Here is a 19019-nt window from a genome sequence, read left to right as displayed (position 1 = left end):
AAAATAAAATTTCAAAAATATTTAATTAACGACACGAAAGGAGAGCACTTGCTAATTTAATTGCAATCATCATTTAGATTTAATTTACTGAAAAGACAAATTGTCTGGTCCAAATGCAGATGTGGTTCAGAAATTCTATTACTTGAAGACAGTTTCTCTAGAGGCAGAGTAGTTGGTATGGGAAAAATGATTGGTGTGGTTCAATATTGTACAGTAGCTTTGGAGCAACTGGCAGTGGTAGCTTTTTTCATTGAAGGTATTCTTTTCTTGTAAAGATTGCAAAAGTGGTTAAAAATAGAGTATGGATTTTGTTCACTTTCTTTACATCATCTTGTTATAGAGTTGAAGTCATCTCATGTTAAAAAATGGGAACGTGTTCACGAGGAACATGTGGTCTTCATCGTCAAGAGCAACATTACTACATTGTTATGCAGAACCAGCATAAAGACAGTTTTCATGTAGCAAAGTATTAAAACTGATGCATATGACTTAAAAATTTGGAATAGTTTATCAAGAACTTTTGGCCATTACGCATGGCCTTGATCATTTGGACTAGACAGTTTTCCCTTTGCTCAACAATTGATGAGTTGAAATTACAATATGGTACCAGGGAACTTTTGTCAGAATATGATGTCATGGTTTAACTGTGATATCACAACAACATGTAGCAGCAACTGCAGTAGCGAAGATAATAACAATAACTACAACATCTGATAGCAAAAACAAGGGTGGAGTTACCAGTTACAACAATTTGTTCTGTGATCAAAAGAGAACCATTATGCCATGAGTGTCAGGGAGAACATTATTAGTCCAGCAAAATATTTCATCAGTTGCGTCATGTGTGTTAAGTTACAGCAGTAGCTGTCATTGCCTAACGAAGGTGTCATATGAGACGTTGAACTATTGGAGTGGTAGTAACTCTTGAATTTAGCTGTTGTACAAAGCCATGTTATAGTATTTGGGAGGAGCTGATTTCACCATGTAGTCCATGAATCGTTCGTGGTGACTATTCATTGTGATGACAATAAGAGGCATAATAGCAGCAAAAATTGATGTTGTCAGGATTATTTATTCATTTGTTCTATGTTATAAGGATTACTACAACCCCTACATATCTGGTTCGCACATTAATATATAATGTATTTATTATGTGGCTTAATCGCCCATCAGTCACACTGTGAGTCCCTAGAAAACCAAATTAGAAAAAGTCAACATTGGATAATAGAGATTAATATTTTTCACTTTAAAGAGGAAGACATCTTCATTGTCAGTAGTCAAAGTATATTGAAATGTGATGGAAAGAGGCAACAATTTCTCTGGAAGGACCAATCACACTTTTGGATATATTGAATGAAAATCATTTAAGTTAAACACTGACTGAAACAACGATCTCAACAATAGCCATTGTCATGATGCCAGCTCATCGTCATAGTAACTTCAAACAAAACGAACATTTTGAGGCAGCAAGTACCAGAAATATGGGCAGCAGTCATTGGAAGCATAATTATTATCCACCGTACACAGGAAGTGGTATGTATAGATAAAGGCTAGATACTGTACAGTCAGAATGTCTAATCATTTTATTCCACACATTTTTCTCTTTTTTGAACTGGAAATCCATTTATTCTAGGTGTTTTTCTTGCCTTTAGCCTAACCACAAGGCTATCAGGCCATTTCTTCGTGCTTTTTTTTTTTCAAAACTGTATCTGTTATTTGTGCTAGTTAAATGATTTTACTGTGTTGTTACTTTTAAGGTCATTGATGTGTTTCACATGTTTGACTGCTACTACCCGCATGTTCCTGTTGATGTACTGTTTGATGTTATCTGCTATCACTTTTGTTAAGAAAGTTTTTATTTCAGTGTTTATTTATTGGAATTATTTATATATAAGAGCTATAATAATGTTATAGAAAATCTTTGGTATAGTTTTGAAGCTGCAGTTATACATGTTTCATTCATAACTGCCTTGTGAAGACCTCAGATATTTCTGCTGGTGGAAACAATTGATTCTCACGCTGTATTGATCCAAGATTTGTGATTGGCTTGATTTGTTCTCTCAAGGGAGTGTTTCACTCATTTGAACAAATCTCTGAGATCTGCAAAATTGACCATGACAAGTAATTAGTTGATTTCAAATCATTTATTTTTAAGGGTGTTCGCATAGGGAAACATACTGTCCAGTGAATTTTGCAAACGTTGACAAATGAATGAAGTGTTTCTTTTAAGTATGTTTAGATGGAGTAATTAAAAAAAAGGCGATTTGAAAATTCTAAAGAGCAACTTCAGTTTAAGTTAGTGTATTTGTTTTTGTGATATTTTGAAAATTTTCGAAATAACGACGAAACAGTCAATCATCAAATATACACTTTGAAAGAACAATTGGAAAATAGTGTGATTTCTGTAGGAGATTATTTTCTGTGAAGCAGTTTTCCAGATTTTGACAGTCTTGGTTGAACACAATAACATACTAGCTGCTACCTCTTTATCAAGTTTCAGATGTGTTTACAAGAAAATTCCTTGATGGAATAACTAAGCATTTGACACAAAAAAAAAGTCACCAGTCTAACTGTTGTTTGTTTGTCATCTATCAATATAGGGTTGGTGGTCTTCCTGATGTGTCCATAAATCCTGCTATTTGGGTATTGTATTTATGTCCCTCCTCCCTTGTGGATCTGTGTATTTTTGGTGCTTGCATTTTCAGGATTAAAAAAAAATCTTCTTTCATATCTGACCAATATATTTTCAACAAAAGTCCTTGATGGAAGAGATGAACATCTAATATGTGGATCTATCATTGAAATTAGATAAAAACTTTTAAACAATGTTCATCATTTTTATATCAGTATCAAGAGTCTCTCGTTTTATTTTTTCAAAGGAGCAGTGTCCCAGATCCTGGACAGCCTAGAGGAGATCCAGTGCCTGACAGACTGTCACCTTAATGACACGGACTTCCTGGAGCGCATTTTCCAAGATCAGCAACTGCATGCCCTGCTGGAGGTAAGACCCGGAATGACGAGTTTTCCCCTCTGCCACATAAATATTATATCTGCGCATTTGTGGTCTTTACTCTCTTAATGGATTTTTAACCCTCTGCCATATTGAGTGAGTGTATAGTGGGTTTTTTGTGTGATGATTGAATCCTTGGCCTCTCTTTATTGTTTATGTATATCAGTTCTGTAAAGGGTGGTAACAATAGAGAATGTGCTAGGTGTGACAGTTTAGATTGTGTTGGGTGTGACACTGCAATTCTCCCCTTCTAGACAAACAGTTGATAAATGAAATGGCAGAGGGTTGATCTGTTTATTATTTCCTGAGACCAGGTCCCTTTAGTGTGAAGACCATCATTTTATTTTGGACCATTTATGATAATTAAAATCATGGCATAACTCTTGAAATTCAGACATGCTGAAACTGAAACTGTCCTGTAAAGAAATTTTCCAAGGACCAGCTTAATATTGTGGTCAGTCCATCTAAGGGATCGGTAACAATTTTAGAGGTGCCATTTTGAATATGCATCTGGCAAAACGTTCTTGGGTCCAGAAAATTTTTCATAACAATGGGTCGTAATGTCCAGTTGTTTAAAAAAGTTTTCAGCATGTCTGGCAATGTGTTAGTGTGAAAATCACAGTTAAATTGTGGTGTGGTGTCTGAAAGAGGCCATTGGTATGACATATCTTGCTGTTTGAGTATGTGTTTTATGTCTGATGTAATAGAGAAATTCAGGGTGGTGTTAACTGCCCCTTTCGTGTGTTTTTCAACCTCGTGGAAGTGGGTGATCTTCATTGTTCACCAGCTGAAACCCTTCACTGAGAAGAAAGCAGTGTGAAGAGGACAAGGAGACCACAGGGGCGGATCCAAAATATTTTCTGACAGTCTTCCAAATTATCTTTGTTGATCCAACCTCCATATTTGACCGTCTTCCGACAGAAAAAAATAGATACCCGTCAATGTAAACTTGAAAATCTGACCGTCTTCCGGAAGACCCAGAAGACGGCCTAAATCCGCCCCTGGACCAGGTTCATGAACATCTGATTATTTCTGTATTTGTTCTATAATGGCTGAAATGAATATTTTATTTTTAAACCATCCATTTTCTTTCAGCAAATTGTTTTGTGTTCCTAGGTTTTTTTATTGTGTAAAAAAAAAAAAAAAAAGAGCAGCTCCATTGAGGAATATTCAAACAGGATTTTAATTTGAACAGAAGACTTAGTTCTAAGATAAAATTATCTGAATTATTTATTAAGATATCCTGATGAATATAAATGTGGTGTAATGTTAACACTGAATATTTCCCACGGTAGCAGTCTAAGTGGGCCCAACAATCATATTAATGCTATCATCTCAACCAAAGTTCAACCCTTGTATCTTTCTCATTTGAAAATGATCCTAATGCATCCCTTCTGAAGGAAATTGTTCCTGTAAACAGGATGTAATATTGACTTTTTGAGATGTAATTTTACCAGGAGAGAGGATATGTGTCTATCTGTCTTAAGGCTATCTGTGGCATTTCACATGAAGTAACCCAGTTTGGAGCTGAAACCTGCTTCAAATGGCAACATGATGCAATTTAGAGGAGTGGAGTGTTCCAATAGTGTTCCCGTAGCAGAATACAAAATGATTTTTAGGGACAGATTTGATCTTTTGATTTATATACAATGGCAAAGATAGGGTTTAGGAGCAAAAGCAGAGAATTAATAACGTGTGTGTGTGTGTGTGTTTTTTTAATTTTTTTTTTAATCACAGGGTTCAATTTTTACCTTTTTGTTCCCTTTATAGTGTCATAAAAAGAATATCATTTTGGGAAATTGGTCTATAGGATCCAGCATATTTTTATAATATTTTCCTGCTCCTAATCTCTCTGCAAACTTGACAGTGCCTTGTGAATATTTTGTCATTGTGATAGATGTACCTAATTGTGCATGGGTGAGACTAGACAAAATCTGAAGAACATCAATAATATAAAACCGTCCTGTAACATCACACCTTACTTGCAGACTATGACATCTTCTGGGAACTGTTTTTTTGTCTTCCTATGAAAATGATTGCTTGATCTTTGGTCAGAAGATTCAGGAAAGGGATATTGGGTCTTGTCTTTGTGGGTATGATATATGATGGCTATTGAGTCTTATGTTTTCATTTCCCATTACCTGTGGAAATTGAGGCAGAAAGAAAGTTCAAGGGTGATTCGTTTTAGCCTCAAATGTACCACTATATCTTCACGTAGATTGCTTCCGAATTCAAGGTTGCTTTGGTTTCCTGAAATCCTCAAGTCAGTTTTGTATAAGCTCACTGTAAAGTTCATCTTCGCCAGAAGTCTGACACAGTTAATCCCACCCAGTCAGCCCACATTAAGGCATTGGTCAACTCACAACAAATGCTGTAATCCAATTATTAAATATATGAGGTGAAACCAGTGGCCCCTGCGACCTATAGAAATTGTATTAAAAGCCTGCTGGTGGCACAGCGCTGCCTGATTTAACAGATTACTTCCAATATTTGGGAAAAGACAGGAGTAAGAGAATAGATTTGAGACAAGTATAAGGAATATGGTGAAACTTGGAGCCATGTAAAATGAAGAAATGAAGAATAAATTTGTAGTCAACATGTAGCATAGTATGAGAGAGAGAGAGAGGGAGAGAGAGAGAGAAAGTGTGTGTGTGTGTGTGTGTGTGTGTGTGTGTGTGTGTGTGTGTGTGTAAAAGAGAGAGAGAGAGGCAATTATAATGCATACTCCAGCAATAGTGTTAGATCAAAATTGTAGGTCTTAGAGACGGAAAATACCAACAAATTTTATGATATTTTATAATCAACAAGTCTGTATTATTTTATTATTCCTGGTCTGTTTGGCTAGGAGGGGCCAGCAGAGGTACAGGGTGTCCCCGCAGGCATGTTATTGTGAACTACGTAATACATAACACGTGAACCAGGTTAAATTGACCAATTGACCATGGTCCTCTCAGGACCTGGACACTGTGTCCTAGAATAGCTGGACATTACGGAGGTCAAACGGGGGGTGAAGACATGATTAAGTGTTAAAACGTTGATGCACGGTCAAAAAATGTTCAAAGATGTTTTGACCTGATTTGCAGTAATTTGGAGTTGTGGTTTTTGATAGCCTGTAAGTCGTCAAAGCTTATTGAGAAAATTGCAGAATCTGATGTATTTTCTGTCCAAGTTGTAGTATTTTACGTGAAATATTAGTGAAAAACTTTGAGTTGAGACCTGAACAGCGCAGAAAGAAAACTCCGGATGCTTAGGATGCACTTTGACTGTTGAATGTTATTTCTGTTGATGTTGAGAATGCAGAACGCCAAGACATCAGTATGTGGTGAGTGTTACATTTAAATTTATGATATGGAATAAACAGTGAGAAAAATAAATTCTGAGTTCAAGATAAAGAGCCAAACAGGTAGGATTTATAAATTGTTGTGAGTTAAGATTTATCGAGGACCCTATGAAGTTACCTGTAAAAGATCTCAATTTGTCATGTGAAAAGAAATGATGCTCTATCTAAAAAAAAAAAAAAAAGACCAAGTTTTTTTTTTTTTTTCTAATTTTATATAACAGAGGGATAATGCAAAATAACTTAAAAGATACCGAATGCTCCATGCCTTTTACCAATTCAAGCAGGAGCAATGGTTATATAAGAAGCTCCATTGGAACGAGTGCACTCCATACTCAGACTGGTATCGGCATCTGGGGCATAAAAATGCTGTGGTAGACATATATTAGCATCTAGCCTAATACCTCTGGACGTGTTGTACATAATTTGATTTGCCAAAAATAAACATATCGCCTCCTAACAAAGTAAACAAGGATTAAAAGAAAAGTTGACTTTTGTCCTCAGTGGACAAAAGATGGCGGCTGACACCCATTGGTGTCTAATCGGGCGAAACTGTTTTATTGAATGTTGCCGATTTCTTTTAAATTAAATGTCAGATTTTGGTATTCAGTTGGGTAGTTTTTCATAAAAATCAAAACCAAACGGGTTAGCTGTGTGATTTTGTTGATTTCTGTCTGAGCACGGAGTTGTGCTTGCTATAGGGTTTATCAGGTTCGTAGTTGTGGGTTGGGGGGGAAGGGGGGGGGGCATATATATTTTGATAGATTTTGATGCTGTGTGAGGGCCCAAAAGTGTCCAGAACTGATAGTGGATAAATTGATTATTTATATATTTCATTGAAGTCACAACTCTTTGAAAATCCATGTATGAGGGTCTAGAAGTGGCCAAACTGAGTGGATAAATTTACATAGATTATTTATATATTTTATCGAACTTGGTCACAATTTGTTGAAAATCCAGATAATTATTAATACAAGGAGTGAAAAGAAGAAAAAAAAACATTTTCCACTCTCACATCTTTAACGATGAAAATGCACAGTTTAATTGTTAGCAATTACAGATATTTAAAAGTGTAAAGCACCCAAACACTTTATAGGTCTGCAGTAGCATGGTCCCAGGCTAAATGGATTTTGATTTAGTCAGTCAGAAATGAATTTCTTTAACATTTTCTTTTTTTACAGATACAGTTGTCAACTCAATAAGTGGGAGTTTACTTGGCAGTATGACTGTTAGGAAATAAGTGGATTTGGATTCTGACCAACAGTGGTTCCTTGTGGAATATATAGTATAACTCTCTGTTGCTAGACTGTCTATAAAACTCAGAAAGGATTTTCCAAAAAAAAAAAAAAGGGAAAAATAAAAGAAAATACACATAACAATCATGAAGATGGAAAGAAATGGAAGGAAAATGTCTCGGAGTCTCCCAGGTATTTTAGAACTAAAAATATCACTTATTAGTTCTTGATTACTTTTTAGTTGTATAAGATGGCAAATGATATTTTGCGGTCTGAGAATTAATCAGTTACTAGAGGATTATCATCTTAATCATATCTTACCAACCTCAACTTGGCAATAGATCAGTTAGTCAAGCCACACTGACCTTGACACTTTGCCACAATGACCTTGACATAATTGACCTTGACCTTGTGCATAACCTTGGCTAACATTCACAGGAAGTGACTAACTAGATTTCACAGTTAACATTCCTATTGGATTCAAGATAATTGAACTAACATTTGAATAATACCTTATTTGATTGGTAATGCTCCTTCATCTTTTACTCATACCTTAGATTACATTTGCAGTTATTAGATAGTGCTTAATGCAGATAATAAATGGTGTCTTATATTCAGTCTGCAAGAATTAACAGGTTTCATTCTTGGTCTGGTAGTTTGCTCTCTCACCATCACTCTCACCGTTGAGCACATCACACAACTTACTCTGAGGAAAAAAGAAAAATCTATTTGGGCCATGGGGAAAAAGAGATTAATACTTACCACATTTTTATCCTCAGTAAATAAAATTATACTATTGCTGCTTCCACTTGGCATTAATTTCAAACCAAACCTCTGGAACAAAATAAAGAATATTAAAAGAGAATATATATTTTGAAGACTATGAATTTGAAATCTGGCATTAGAGGAATTTTTATTTCTATATGTAATTTGTGAGTGTGCATTACTACATTGGAAACACAGTCTTTGCTAGCAAGCAAGGCACCTGCAGTGTGTTTCATGATGGAGTACTAAAGCTAACAGTTAGGTAAAGTTTTAAGCAGTACAAGATATTGCTCTTTTGGGGAAAAACATGTTTCTTTTTGTGATGGTTAATTTCATTACATCCCTGAAGTTGTTTGGATTAGGACACCTTTTGATCCTTGCATTTTAATGGGAGGTGTTTCATTCTCTACAGATGAAGGTTTGTAATTGGCTGATTGATAAGAACTGAGCTACAGATGAAAGTGCTCTCTAATCCACACATTGTTCCCACACTGGTCCCCTGTTTTTGTAGGGATTTTTGTGGTATTCTTGTTAAAGGGGTGATGACGTGTGACCTCTCTGTCGGCCATTCCCCCTCCTCCCCGCCCCCCGTAATTACCCTCTCCATTTCTTGAAATCTACTACACATACTATAATACTATACACTTGTATCAGTGAGGATTTTTTTAGCCAAATTAAATCAGAAATCTGATTTTTTTTTCTTGGTGGTATTTTTCTGTAAGCTAGCAGCCCCAGTTTCCTGTCCATAGGGTCGTGAAGCCATTTCTTTCTATTTTTCCTTACAACCCAAGATCATATCAGATTTTATGTTGTCTTAAGTTTTTTTTTTTTTTTTAAGTTCATCATTCACTTCATAGCAGTAAACTCACAAATTCCTTTTTTCCATTATATTATATTTATATAAAGGAATGACAAAGTAATGAGTTAGTTTGCTTAGAGCCCTTAATTTTACTGATATGATAAGAAAGCTTGAAAACCCAATTACGTCCATAAGTGTGCTCAGACAAGGAGTATTTGGACCGAATAATATGGCTCACTCAGTTCTTCTGAGAACCAGTGTTCCAAATTTCAGGGACCTAGTGGAATTACGGTTAGACTCCACTGTCAGGCCTGAAGGCAGCAATTTCGATGGGGTTGTCTGTCTAAAAATGTGGACCTTTTTAACCCATCTTGATTTAGCGTGGACCATTTCTGGAAAAGGGGGTGTTACTTTGATACCCCCTACCTATGAGCCTGATGGTGCTTTGCTATTTAAGACAGAAGACATTCGGTTTTCTGTTTTCAAGAAGGCCTTGTCTGATTGGACCTCGAGTTGAACACTCAAAGTAATAATAGTCGTATGTATCTTGTTTGATTGGGATAGAAAGATCTTTTTGGCTGGCATGATCATGAGAACAGGAATCAGATTCTTGCACAGAAATCACTGGCTATAAAAACCAAGGACAAACAGATATTGATATTGATATGGACATTTTCTTCTGTTAGCTGACTGAGATTACGGGATCACGATTCTGATTTCAACATCATTAGTTCTAAGGAATAATCAAACATGCAGATTTAAGATTGGAAGATTCTTGGATGTTTGCCACTGTTAGTTATCCAAGATTGATTGGGATGATTGGATGTATTATATGCACCCAGGTCCCAGGGATAGACTTATATATATATATATATATATATATATATTTGGATGTCCAGGCCAGGATTCCACCCAAACTCATTTTCTTGAAATGATCGAAACCATTTGATGCTTACTATAGGTCTAAACCTGAAGATTTATAGCTGAGCACAAGTTACTCTGATTTAAAAGGGATTTCGTTTCAGGATAAGCCCTAAAATCTTTTGTTAAGATGGATGAATTCTTCTTCCTGAAATGGAGGGCCTTTCTTATTCGATTGACAGAATGTGTTGCATTTGGGAGTTTTGCTTTGATGAATTCACGTCAGGATATAGAGGTTTTCTCCTGGAAACTTCCTGGTTAAGCTCTTGCAGTCTTTCAGTTGAAACATTGTGTTCAGATGATAAAGTGTGGTGTGCACCAATTCTGTCATAAGATATATACTGTATTGTTTTGTACTTATTAGAGAGATATCAGTGTGGTAAGAAGGCAAGAGTGAAGGAGGAAAGAAAATATGGGAGTAAATACTTTCCCTTGGATAATTACAGAAGTGAGCTGTTTTGTTACAAACTTTGGATAAAAAAGATGACTTGCGTCAGGCTTTCTTTACTGCTTCCTGTGATATTACTTGGAGAGAAAATTGGAGAGTAAGTGAAATTATTTCATTTGATGCATCTTAGAGGGACGCTAAAGTTTCCCCTTGCTTACAGGCCCCCTGGGCGCTAGCACTCTTTACGCCACGGCTTTTATAAGGACCTCAGGCACAATGGCATGGTTTCCCAGGAAGGGAACTACTCCAATCTCCCCAGACGCCTGTTGGTTTTGGAAAGACTTCTAACAGACGTTAATATTTTAACTGATCCGCAGGTAGTGCTTACAAGCCTCATGTAATGTTAGAGTCTATTGGATTATGGTGATTTGATTATGTGCAGAGATTTGTTTTGGTCATAGAGTGTTTTGTGATGCAGACTGCTTGCCAAGGATTGCTATGATGCTGCGTACCAAGTCTTTTAATTGGATTACAAAGATTTAAAGCAAAGTTATTAAAATGTGTGACTGTCACCAACCCCACCATAATACACCACACTTGTGAAAGCCAATTTCGTCACATTATTGATCAGGTTTCCCATTTATTTTAAAATTTGAGTTCTTTAATTAATTGAAATTATTAGCAATATACTGATGGTGCGATTTTATAGGAACAGAACATTTTGATTACTTTGCCTGAATTGAAAATATATCTTTTGATCTGGTCAACACATACAATTTCAGTTAAAGATTGTCACTTTTATGTATAATATGTAACAACATGATAAGTATGTCACTTGATTTAAAGATATTTGCCACAAATTGCAGATAAATCCCACCAACCAAGAAAAATTTATGTAATCTTCCTCCCTCCCCTATGTATTATGGTGGATGTGAATCTATAAGTCCCGTGTATGCATCATCGATAAATCTCAAGTGTTTTCACAATATTTTCTTAACGTCTCAAATTGTTTTTGTTGCACCTCAACAATAATATGAATATTCACAAAAGACACCCCAATAAGAAAAACATGGCCATGTCTTCTTCATCAGGATAAGGTCACTTCTGTGGATTATTGTTAGTACCTATGTGTTCAGGAGGTTTTTTCGGTACCCCCCGTGCCCCAAAATATGTTTTATGCAAACAGCATTAAGGCACATAGTGTTATCCATGTTCCTGGCTTATTCTATGCAGTGCTACTCCTGCATCAAGGTGTAGTGCTGAAACTTTTATTTATCACTGTAAATCAGCACCAGTCCCTTTCTCTGTATTAATATTTACATCCACCATAAGAACAATTTTAACGCAGGTGGGTTTATAAAGGCAGTTGCACAGGACGGAGTAATAAACATTTTGCTCTGATCGCAGCAGGATAAATACACATACTGAAGACTCGACGTTCGTACTTATTTCAAGGAATCTTATGCTGCAGGAGCCATGTATTAGGCATGTGGATGGTGTATACATTAGAACAATTAAACCAGGATGTCCGCTACTTAGACCAGTGTGCATGCTGTTGGCTTATGTTACTGTTTTTACTAGGAATCCGGCTCCTGGAAATTTTTCTAATCTAATTCTCTCAGGCTTCCAGTTGGTTTGAGAAAGCCTTTTTCAGTGGAGTTTATCTAGGATTTTATGAGGGCAGTTCCCCTAGAGCTGATGTTTATAGACTTGACAGGTCTTTTCTCTAACAGATGAGTGGAGTTGTGAAAAAAGACGACTTATTTTCCAGCAATTTCTTGTTGTCTTGGTTGAACTGATCTTTCAAGGATGAGCAGTTATTTCTTTGTTGATTGGAAAATTCATCAAGCATCCTGCGTTTATGCAATGAGTTGTCAAATTTCAGTCAGTCTCAATCAGCACTAGGATATATACCTTGATCCCCACTGTCTCTGTAACTGAAAAAATTGAAAAGACAGGCATTATCTCATCTGGAGTCTTCCTGATATTGCTTGTATCTACTCGGATTATCTAACTCACAATTGCTCTGTGATTTGACAGCCTACAAATTGCCTTGCGACATGATTCCTGTGGGAATTACAAGTCAGGTTGAGTGAATTGCAAGCCAGTTACTTCTATAACTTGTGTGCATTGGTCGGAAGGGCAGGAGAAATCTCTGATTTTCAATTCTGCTTAGGGCATTCTTAGAAGTGTGAAACAATCACCATGGCTGCAGGAATCCCAGGTAGGCTTCGGACATATTTTTTTCTTTTTTTTCTACCTCATAACAACATGAAATTAATTTGAAAAATAGTTTAGTAATTGGTCTCACTGCACCCAGTTGTGTACACACGCACATGCAGTTCGTAACATGTGTCTTTAAGTTTGTGTAATCAAACAAACCACCTACTAGCTACGAGTTGTGGGGAGGGTGACCCGCCATTGCTTGTTATATAAACCTGGCTCGATTATGTTCTAAACAAACAAACAATTCATATTTGAATAAGTAATTTGGAGAAAGGAAGTGCAGCAATTCTCCTGGTAGAAATCTTCAATCACAGGGTTGGGTTAATGTCTTCGCATTGCACAATATTTTCATGAAAACATTTCATAAATAGTTTGTTGTGTTTATTGTTTGCTTTCTCAATGACGTAAATGAAGCTTGGTTGACTAAATCAACAACCGTGAAAGGTGTGAGAAAGTTGAATTAGAAATCAAAGAACTGGAAAGCCAGTGCTCTGTTTATTGGATATAGACTTTGCAGGCTTTGGGGTTTTGGGGACAAAAGCCCTAGAGTTATTAAAAAGCATGGTGCCTTTTCAATCCTTTTGAAAAATCAATACATTTGATTGTAGAGGGAGTTTATTTCATAAATGGGGCTTGTTATTTTATAGAATTTACTGACCTTACTTTTTTTAAAACTAAATCAGCGTGCATGTCAAGTGGCTTAATCCTCCTTTAAAAAACACAGGTTTTTTCAAAAGTTGAATTTTGCACGTATGTGAAATTAGCAGTTGAATAAGAAAATAATACTTGTACCATATCTGTATATCTACTGTTTCACAATGAGCTTTTGCCGTTGATTCTTCAGTTTAATAATAAAACATCAGACAATTTGGTGTGTGGACATGAACATATTCCTCAATATGGTGTGACATTCATTTGTGGCATTGTGTCATAGAAAACATATTCAGACGTGCTCGCGCATGTTGACACACACACACACACATGAATGCATGCAAACATGTATACGCGTGCACTCACACACACGCCCACACACACACACACACACACATCGATGTGATATATGAACTGAATCCATTGAATCCATTAATGTAAGTGTTTAAAATAGGTACATTTTATAATATTACGCTGACAGTTTGACCAACATCGTTTCTAGTCCACAACATGAGCTATGAGTCCATGAGGTCGCATTCTGAGGAAGGATGGCATTACCGCCATACCATTCACCTATCCACCATCAACATCGGCCTCTCGTTCGCCGTGGTCAGCTATATGGCCATACGCTACCTGAGACAGAGGGACAGGGAGAAAATGGAGGCTGCGGTAGGTGTCTGAGATTTTAGAAGATTTTTGTCGTGGTTAGTTGCTTGCTATGGTTGTTTGCAGTTTGAACCAGAATGACAGGAAGAGGATGGATGCAGAGGTAGGTGTCATGGATTATTATTATTATTTTTTTTTATAATACTGGAAAATGAGAACCTTGCACGGTTGAAATTGGAATGATCTTCAACGTGTCGGGATTTGATGGATAATCACTCTTCAGAGAAAGTGAGAAGTTTTTTACCATGGGAACTCAAGAGGAGGAGTGACATTGCAGCAATATGTATGGCTATATATGGGGCAGTATATCGCACTGAAATTGTTTTAGAGCACAGGATGGTAATTGTAGGCAGTTTTATTGGGGAAGTGTCTGATTGGTTTCAGAGGGAAAAAAATGGGTGATTGTGTAAAACAAATAGCTGTAAGTGTACTTGCACTGCTACGAGGGGAAAGAGAAAGCATCTTATCCATGAGCTCCCGGTCCTTTTGGTATACACTATTTCTAATTAACATGTGTAGGTTGTAAGCTTTATTTACTAGAATGCATTATATTTTGCTTTCAAAGAAACAAAGTAAATGGTGTAAAGACATGTAATGTATAAAAGTGAGAAGTACATTATAAAGGAGGAGGTTATTAAGATGTAGAGCCATTTTCATATCATTGACAGCAGAGAATGCACAGCTGTTAGTGATTGGAGAACAGATTATCCATCAGTTACTCTTAAATGAATCAGAGCTATCTTCAAATGAAGTGCTATCTGTCATAGTTCCCAATGGCCCCATTCAGAATAGGAGACTAAGACCCCATTTCCAGAGATTAGATCGACCTACTTTAGATCGACCTAACTCCCTGGGGGTTCACGCTAAATAGCTGTCAGCCGGGCGGACACAAAAGTTAATTATCCCCTTACAGCTTGTAGTAGGCGGGACGGACATTTAAGTCGGATTATCTGAAAGTAATCTAGTGAGACTCCCCGCGGGGATAGATCGATCTAAAATCTATGGGAATAGAGCCTAAGACCCCATTTAGAATAGAGGACTAACTTGTCTGAGGGTCAAATATGGTTGACCCACTTGAATACTTCCCAACGAGATATCTGTTCAGTTTCTATTAGCGGATTAGACGACAAGCTTTGTAGTGGGTCACCATATTTGACCCTCCGACTAGTAAGTCCCCTATTCTGAATGGGGCCATAGAGATTCTGGAGAGAGAGAGAGATGTCAGGTGAAAAAATAGCCTTTTTTTTTTCAATACATCATTCAAAATTTTTCCTCAGACAAAATTACCTTAAACAGATCAGATATATGTTAATTGGGTTGCTGTGCCCAGATTTATGGGTTTGTCATCTCAGAAATGACATCTTTTTTTCTGATAATGAATAAAAAAAGATTGATAAAACTGACTAAAAGTGGGACTTAAAATAAGCTGATTTGGAGAACCAGAAGATATTTCCAGAAGAAATTTCATAACTGAAATATATTTGAATTACCTGTGCCAGATAGATGTAACAGTCCTCTTATTCCCATTATGCCCATCCAGAAGAGTAGTGAATTAGTTTTTTATAGGAGAGGTTCTTAGGCCAGATAAGATAAATACTGGATCATTTTCTTGAAGGTCAGAAGTAAAGGCAGTGTGGATCGGTGTGTTCTCGCAGAGGCTGAAGGTAGAAGGTAGATCACCTGCACATTGCTAAATACAATAATCTAGGTTTACAAATTCCAGGTGATTTTTATCTTGAAGAAGCAATTTGTTGCACCAGTTATGCTATGTTTAAATGGAGCCTGATGCCATATTAACTATTTCCAAGCAGAATTATAAGTTGCATGTGGTAACTACCAGTTAGTGACTTGCCTGGAAAATGGAAGAGAACAGCATACTATAATTATTTACTGCAAAGCACCTAGGTTGCCTGTAAAAGCACCAATGTTGAACATCAATGTCTAGAAGAACAAAGATGTTAGGATTGAACAGTTCTTACACAATCATCGAAGTTCTGCATCTAATCTTAACTTTTTTTTTCTGTGTTGGGTGATAAAAAATACCAACTTCATTCCATTTTTGTTGTCCCAAGAAGTAGAGAAGTTGGCTGCGCTGCCTTCATGTGCATACCTTTTGGTTGTATGAGGATGTGACTAGTGTTAGAAGAAATGTGTTAGTTGAGACAGCGAGAGCAATCTGGTAAAATTCTGCACTGTGGGTTCTTTTAGCAATTGTGATATGAACCAAAAGAAGTAAACTGATCAGGTTTCATCTTATACTTTTGTAAGGTGTGATAAGGTGTTTTTGCCATGGCATTCAACAGGAATGCTTAGTTTGATTGTTTTATTATGAATCTGTATCACATTATTTCGGGATCATTAAGATTGCCGATGGTCCTTTGAAATATTTCTTGAGCAATTTTGGAGTTTGTGACAAAACAGAAGTATTACTACTAACATTCTGCAAAGTTATCTTGGCATTTTCAAGGTAACCTTGACGTGGATATTCTTAATTTAAAACATTCCTGTATGTCCAATAATTGAAAAATAATGACAACTTCTTCATTCTTGTCTAATTATGATGCAGAGGAAGTAATTTCTAAATGAGCATTTTGATAGCTTTGATTTAGTGACTCATATCTACAGTGATGAGGAAATTTAAAAACAATTTGATGGATCTTATCCAGGGTATTGAACTGGGTCTTTACTGAATGCTTTATTTATCTTGTAAAGGAACTTATTGGTCTTCTGTTCAAGTATTTGCATGTCATATCTTTGGTAGATCTCTTTCTGGGTTCCAGCATTGGCAGTGTCTGCAGAAAAGTGGGAAGAGTATCAAGAGCACACGGCACATGCTTTACTTGATATACTGATAGTTTAAATTTTGAGCTTTTGGCTGCTTAATTCATTAGGTTGACAAGGAAATAAATGAATACATAATTTGCAAACAAGATTAAATCAATAAAATAATAAACAAGAAATAAGAGAAGTGTCTATTTTTGATATGGTTTAAGATGGGCATGTCTAAGTTCTGTGTAATGATGTGTAAATGATGGAGTTTTTCAGGACCAGTGTGAATGCGTCCCACAACAAGAACATCTCATGCTGTATGAAAAAAAAAAAAAACTTATAAAATATAAAAGCAAAAGGCAGTAGTTCTCACCTCAATATGTGGACTGATTCTTCTTTTAAATGTGTTTCGTCTTTTGGGAAATAAATTGTTGGTAGAGGTGGTTCTTAAAATGCAGTTCCCTTTACTGACAGTCCCAAGTGGTAAAACTTAAGTGTTGGATTAAGGCTGTAAACACTAGCTGATTGCTAAGTAATTACATTGAGAACATCTTTTGGCACCCTGGCGGTCTGAAGGTGGCTAAACTGGAACACTTTTGGTGTGGCGTTTGGTGTTTAGACTGCAGAACTTGCCAAACCCTGATCTTCCAAGTTTGCAAGGACTTGAATTATGCAGAGGGGAAATTTGGATATAAATGTTGCAATCTGGATAATTGGAATTGTGTGGATATATATATATATAATTGTATATCCATATATATATTGTGTAAATATTGTAGTCTAGAGAGCCTGCAAATGTATTCACATCATTTAGTGCTCAATAAACTTATTATTATTATATTATTATTATTATTATATGTTTCAAAATCATGTACATGAAAATAATTTCAAATCTCTCTCTCTCTCTCTCTCTTTCTCTCTCAGTCCTTTTTTCAATGCCAACATCACCTACTAAGCAGTTGCAATTATCTGAAGCCAGGATGTGCTCACTATTATAACACCATTCGACCCAAATCTCTCTCCACCCCCAGAATTCAACAGACACCTGATCATAATTTTAGAAACAGGTGATTTGCTGACTAATAACACAATAACAGGTGCAAATGTACCATGTAATACCTGTGGAGTTCCAAAATGGCAGAGCATTTGATGTTCTCTCTTCCGGCCCTCCCCCGCCATACTCTTAATACAAGCACTTGCTGTATCTCTAGACCTTTTGCTTATTACTGTTTTATCTTTATTGCTTGTTCCTGGCTACAGGAAAAAAAGAGATAGTTACGAACATTTCATTCAGAAGGATTGGTATTTACCATTATAATGACATGACAAATGTCAGAGCTATCATAAGACTTACTATAATTGTGTCAGGAATTGAAATTTTGTGTGTCACTCAGTCATTTTTCTAATTCAGATTGATGAAAATTATTATCTTAGAATATAAAATATCAGTGGTGCACATTAAGGTATGATGTTTAAAATTGGTATTGGGTTTAAGTTAAGCTCTTTTTTTTCATCAGTTTCTTGTTCAGCATATCATGTTAATTATTAGGTAAAGCATAATGAATGAAAATATGTGAGGTTCTGTAATGCTATAATAACTTACTACCATCATTTGACTTGTAAATATTTGTCAAACCATGTAACACCATGTTAATTTATTATTCTCAAGACAATTGTAAATATGTGAGGATTTGTAATGCCATTATGATATAAACTGGTTCATCTCATTAGACCAATACATATATGTCGCATCATGTAATACCCTGTTATATTGTTTACATCACCGGATACATCGGATGTGAGGTTTTATAATTATACCACATTAACTTGTTTTTCTCCCAAGATTCACCATCTGGTCCCACTATAATTCACATGAACTGTGATAAGTTATCATGAGCCTTTGTATTCTAACAACATAGAGAACTAATCACAGCCACTGCTCTTTGATTCCACACCTTGCAGGTGAGATTGCTTCAGAAAAAAAAGTGACAGCGACACATGAGGAGAAGCCTTACCGTGATAATGGCTGCAATGATAGTCTCACCTTGATCAGATAAAACAGCAGACCTCCAGGACAGCTCAAGATGCAGACAATAAATGCATGTGATCCATTCTTACTGTATTTTAAAGTAAAAATAATGAAACAGTTGTCCAAGTTGTAGGAGGAGGGGAGGTCAAGAAATTGTGAAGAAATGCCCTTTTGTTTGAAAATGTCTACTTTGAAGCAAGTTTTAATCTAAGTTCTATGGCATTTG

At 36.2% G+C, this 19019-nt stretch overlaps 1 protein-coding gene across 20 annotated transcripts in view; it reads left to right on the top strand.

Moving 5' to 3' along the window:
- The window catches only part of LOC106163513 (peripheral plasma membrane protein CASK), a 134350-nt gene that overhangs the window by 56439 nt on the left and 58892 nt on the right, over positions 1–19019 (top strand). For 16 of the 20 annotated variants that reach the window (XM_086996811.1, XM_086996808.1, XM_086996819.1 and 13 more), the window contains one exon: positions 2877–2998. In XM_086996811.1, the coding sequence (XP_086852937.1) occupies positions 2877–2998 (122 nt within the window). The remainder of the gene's footprint in view (positions 1–2876; positions 2999–19019) is intronic. The other 4 variants (XM_086996812.1, XM_086996809.1, XM_086996817.1 and 1 more) reach the window with 1 other exon arrangement.

Source organism: Lingula anatina, chromosome 10 (genome assembly GCF_051362555.1).
Source record: "Lingula anatina isolate TDL-2025a chromosome 10, LinAna3.0, whole genome shotgun sequence".
NCBI lineage: Eukaryota > Metazoa > Brachiopoda > Lingulata > Lingulida > Lingulidae > Lingula > Lingula anatina.
The sequence above is the reverse complement of the archived record's forward strand: the minus strand, read 5'-3'. Positions and strand labels throughout refer to the sequence as shown.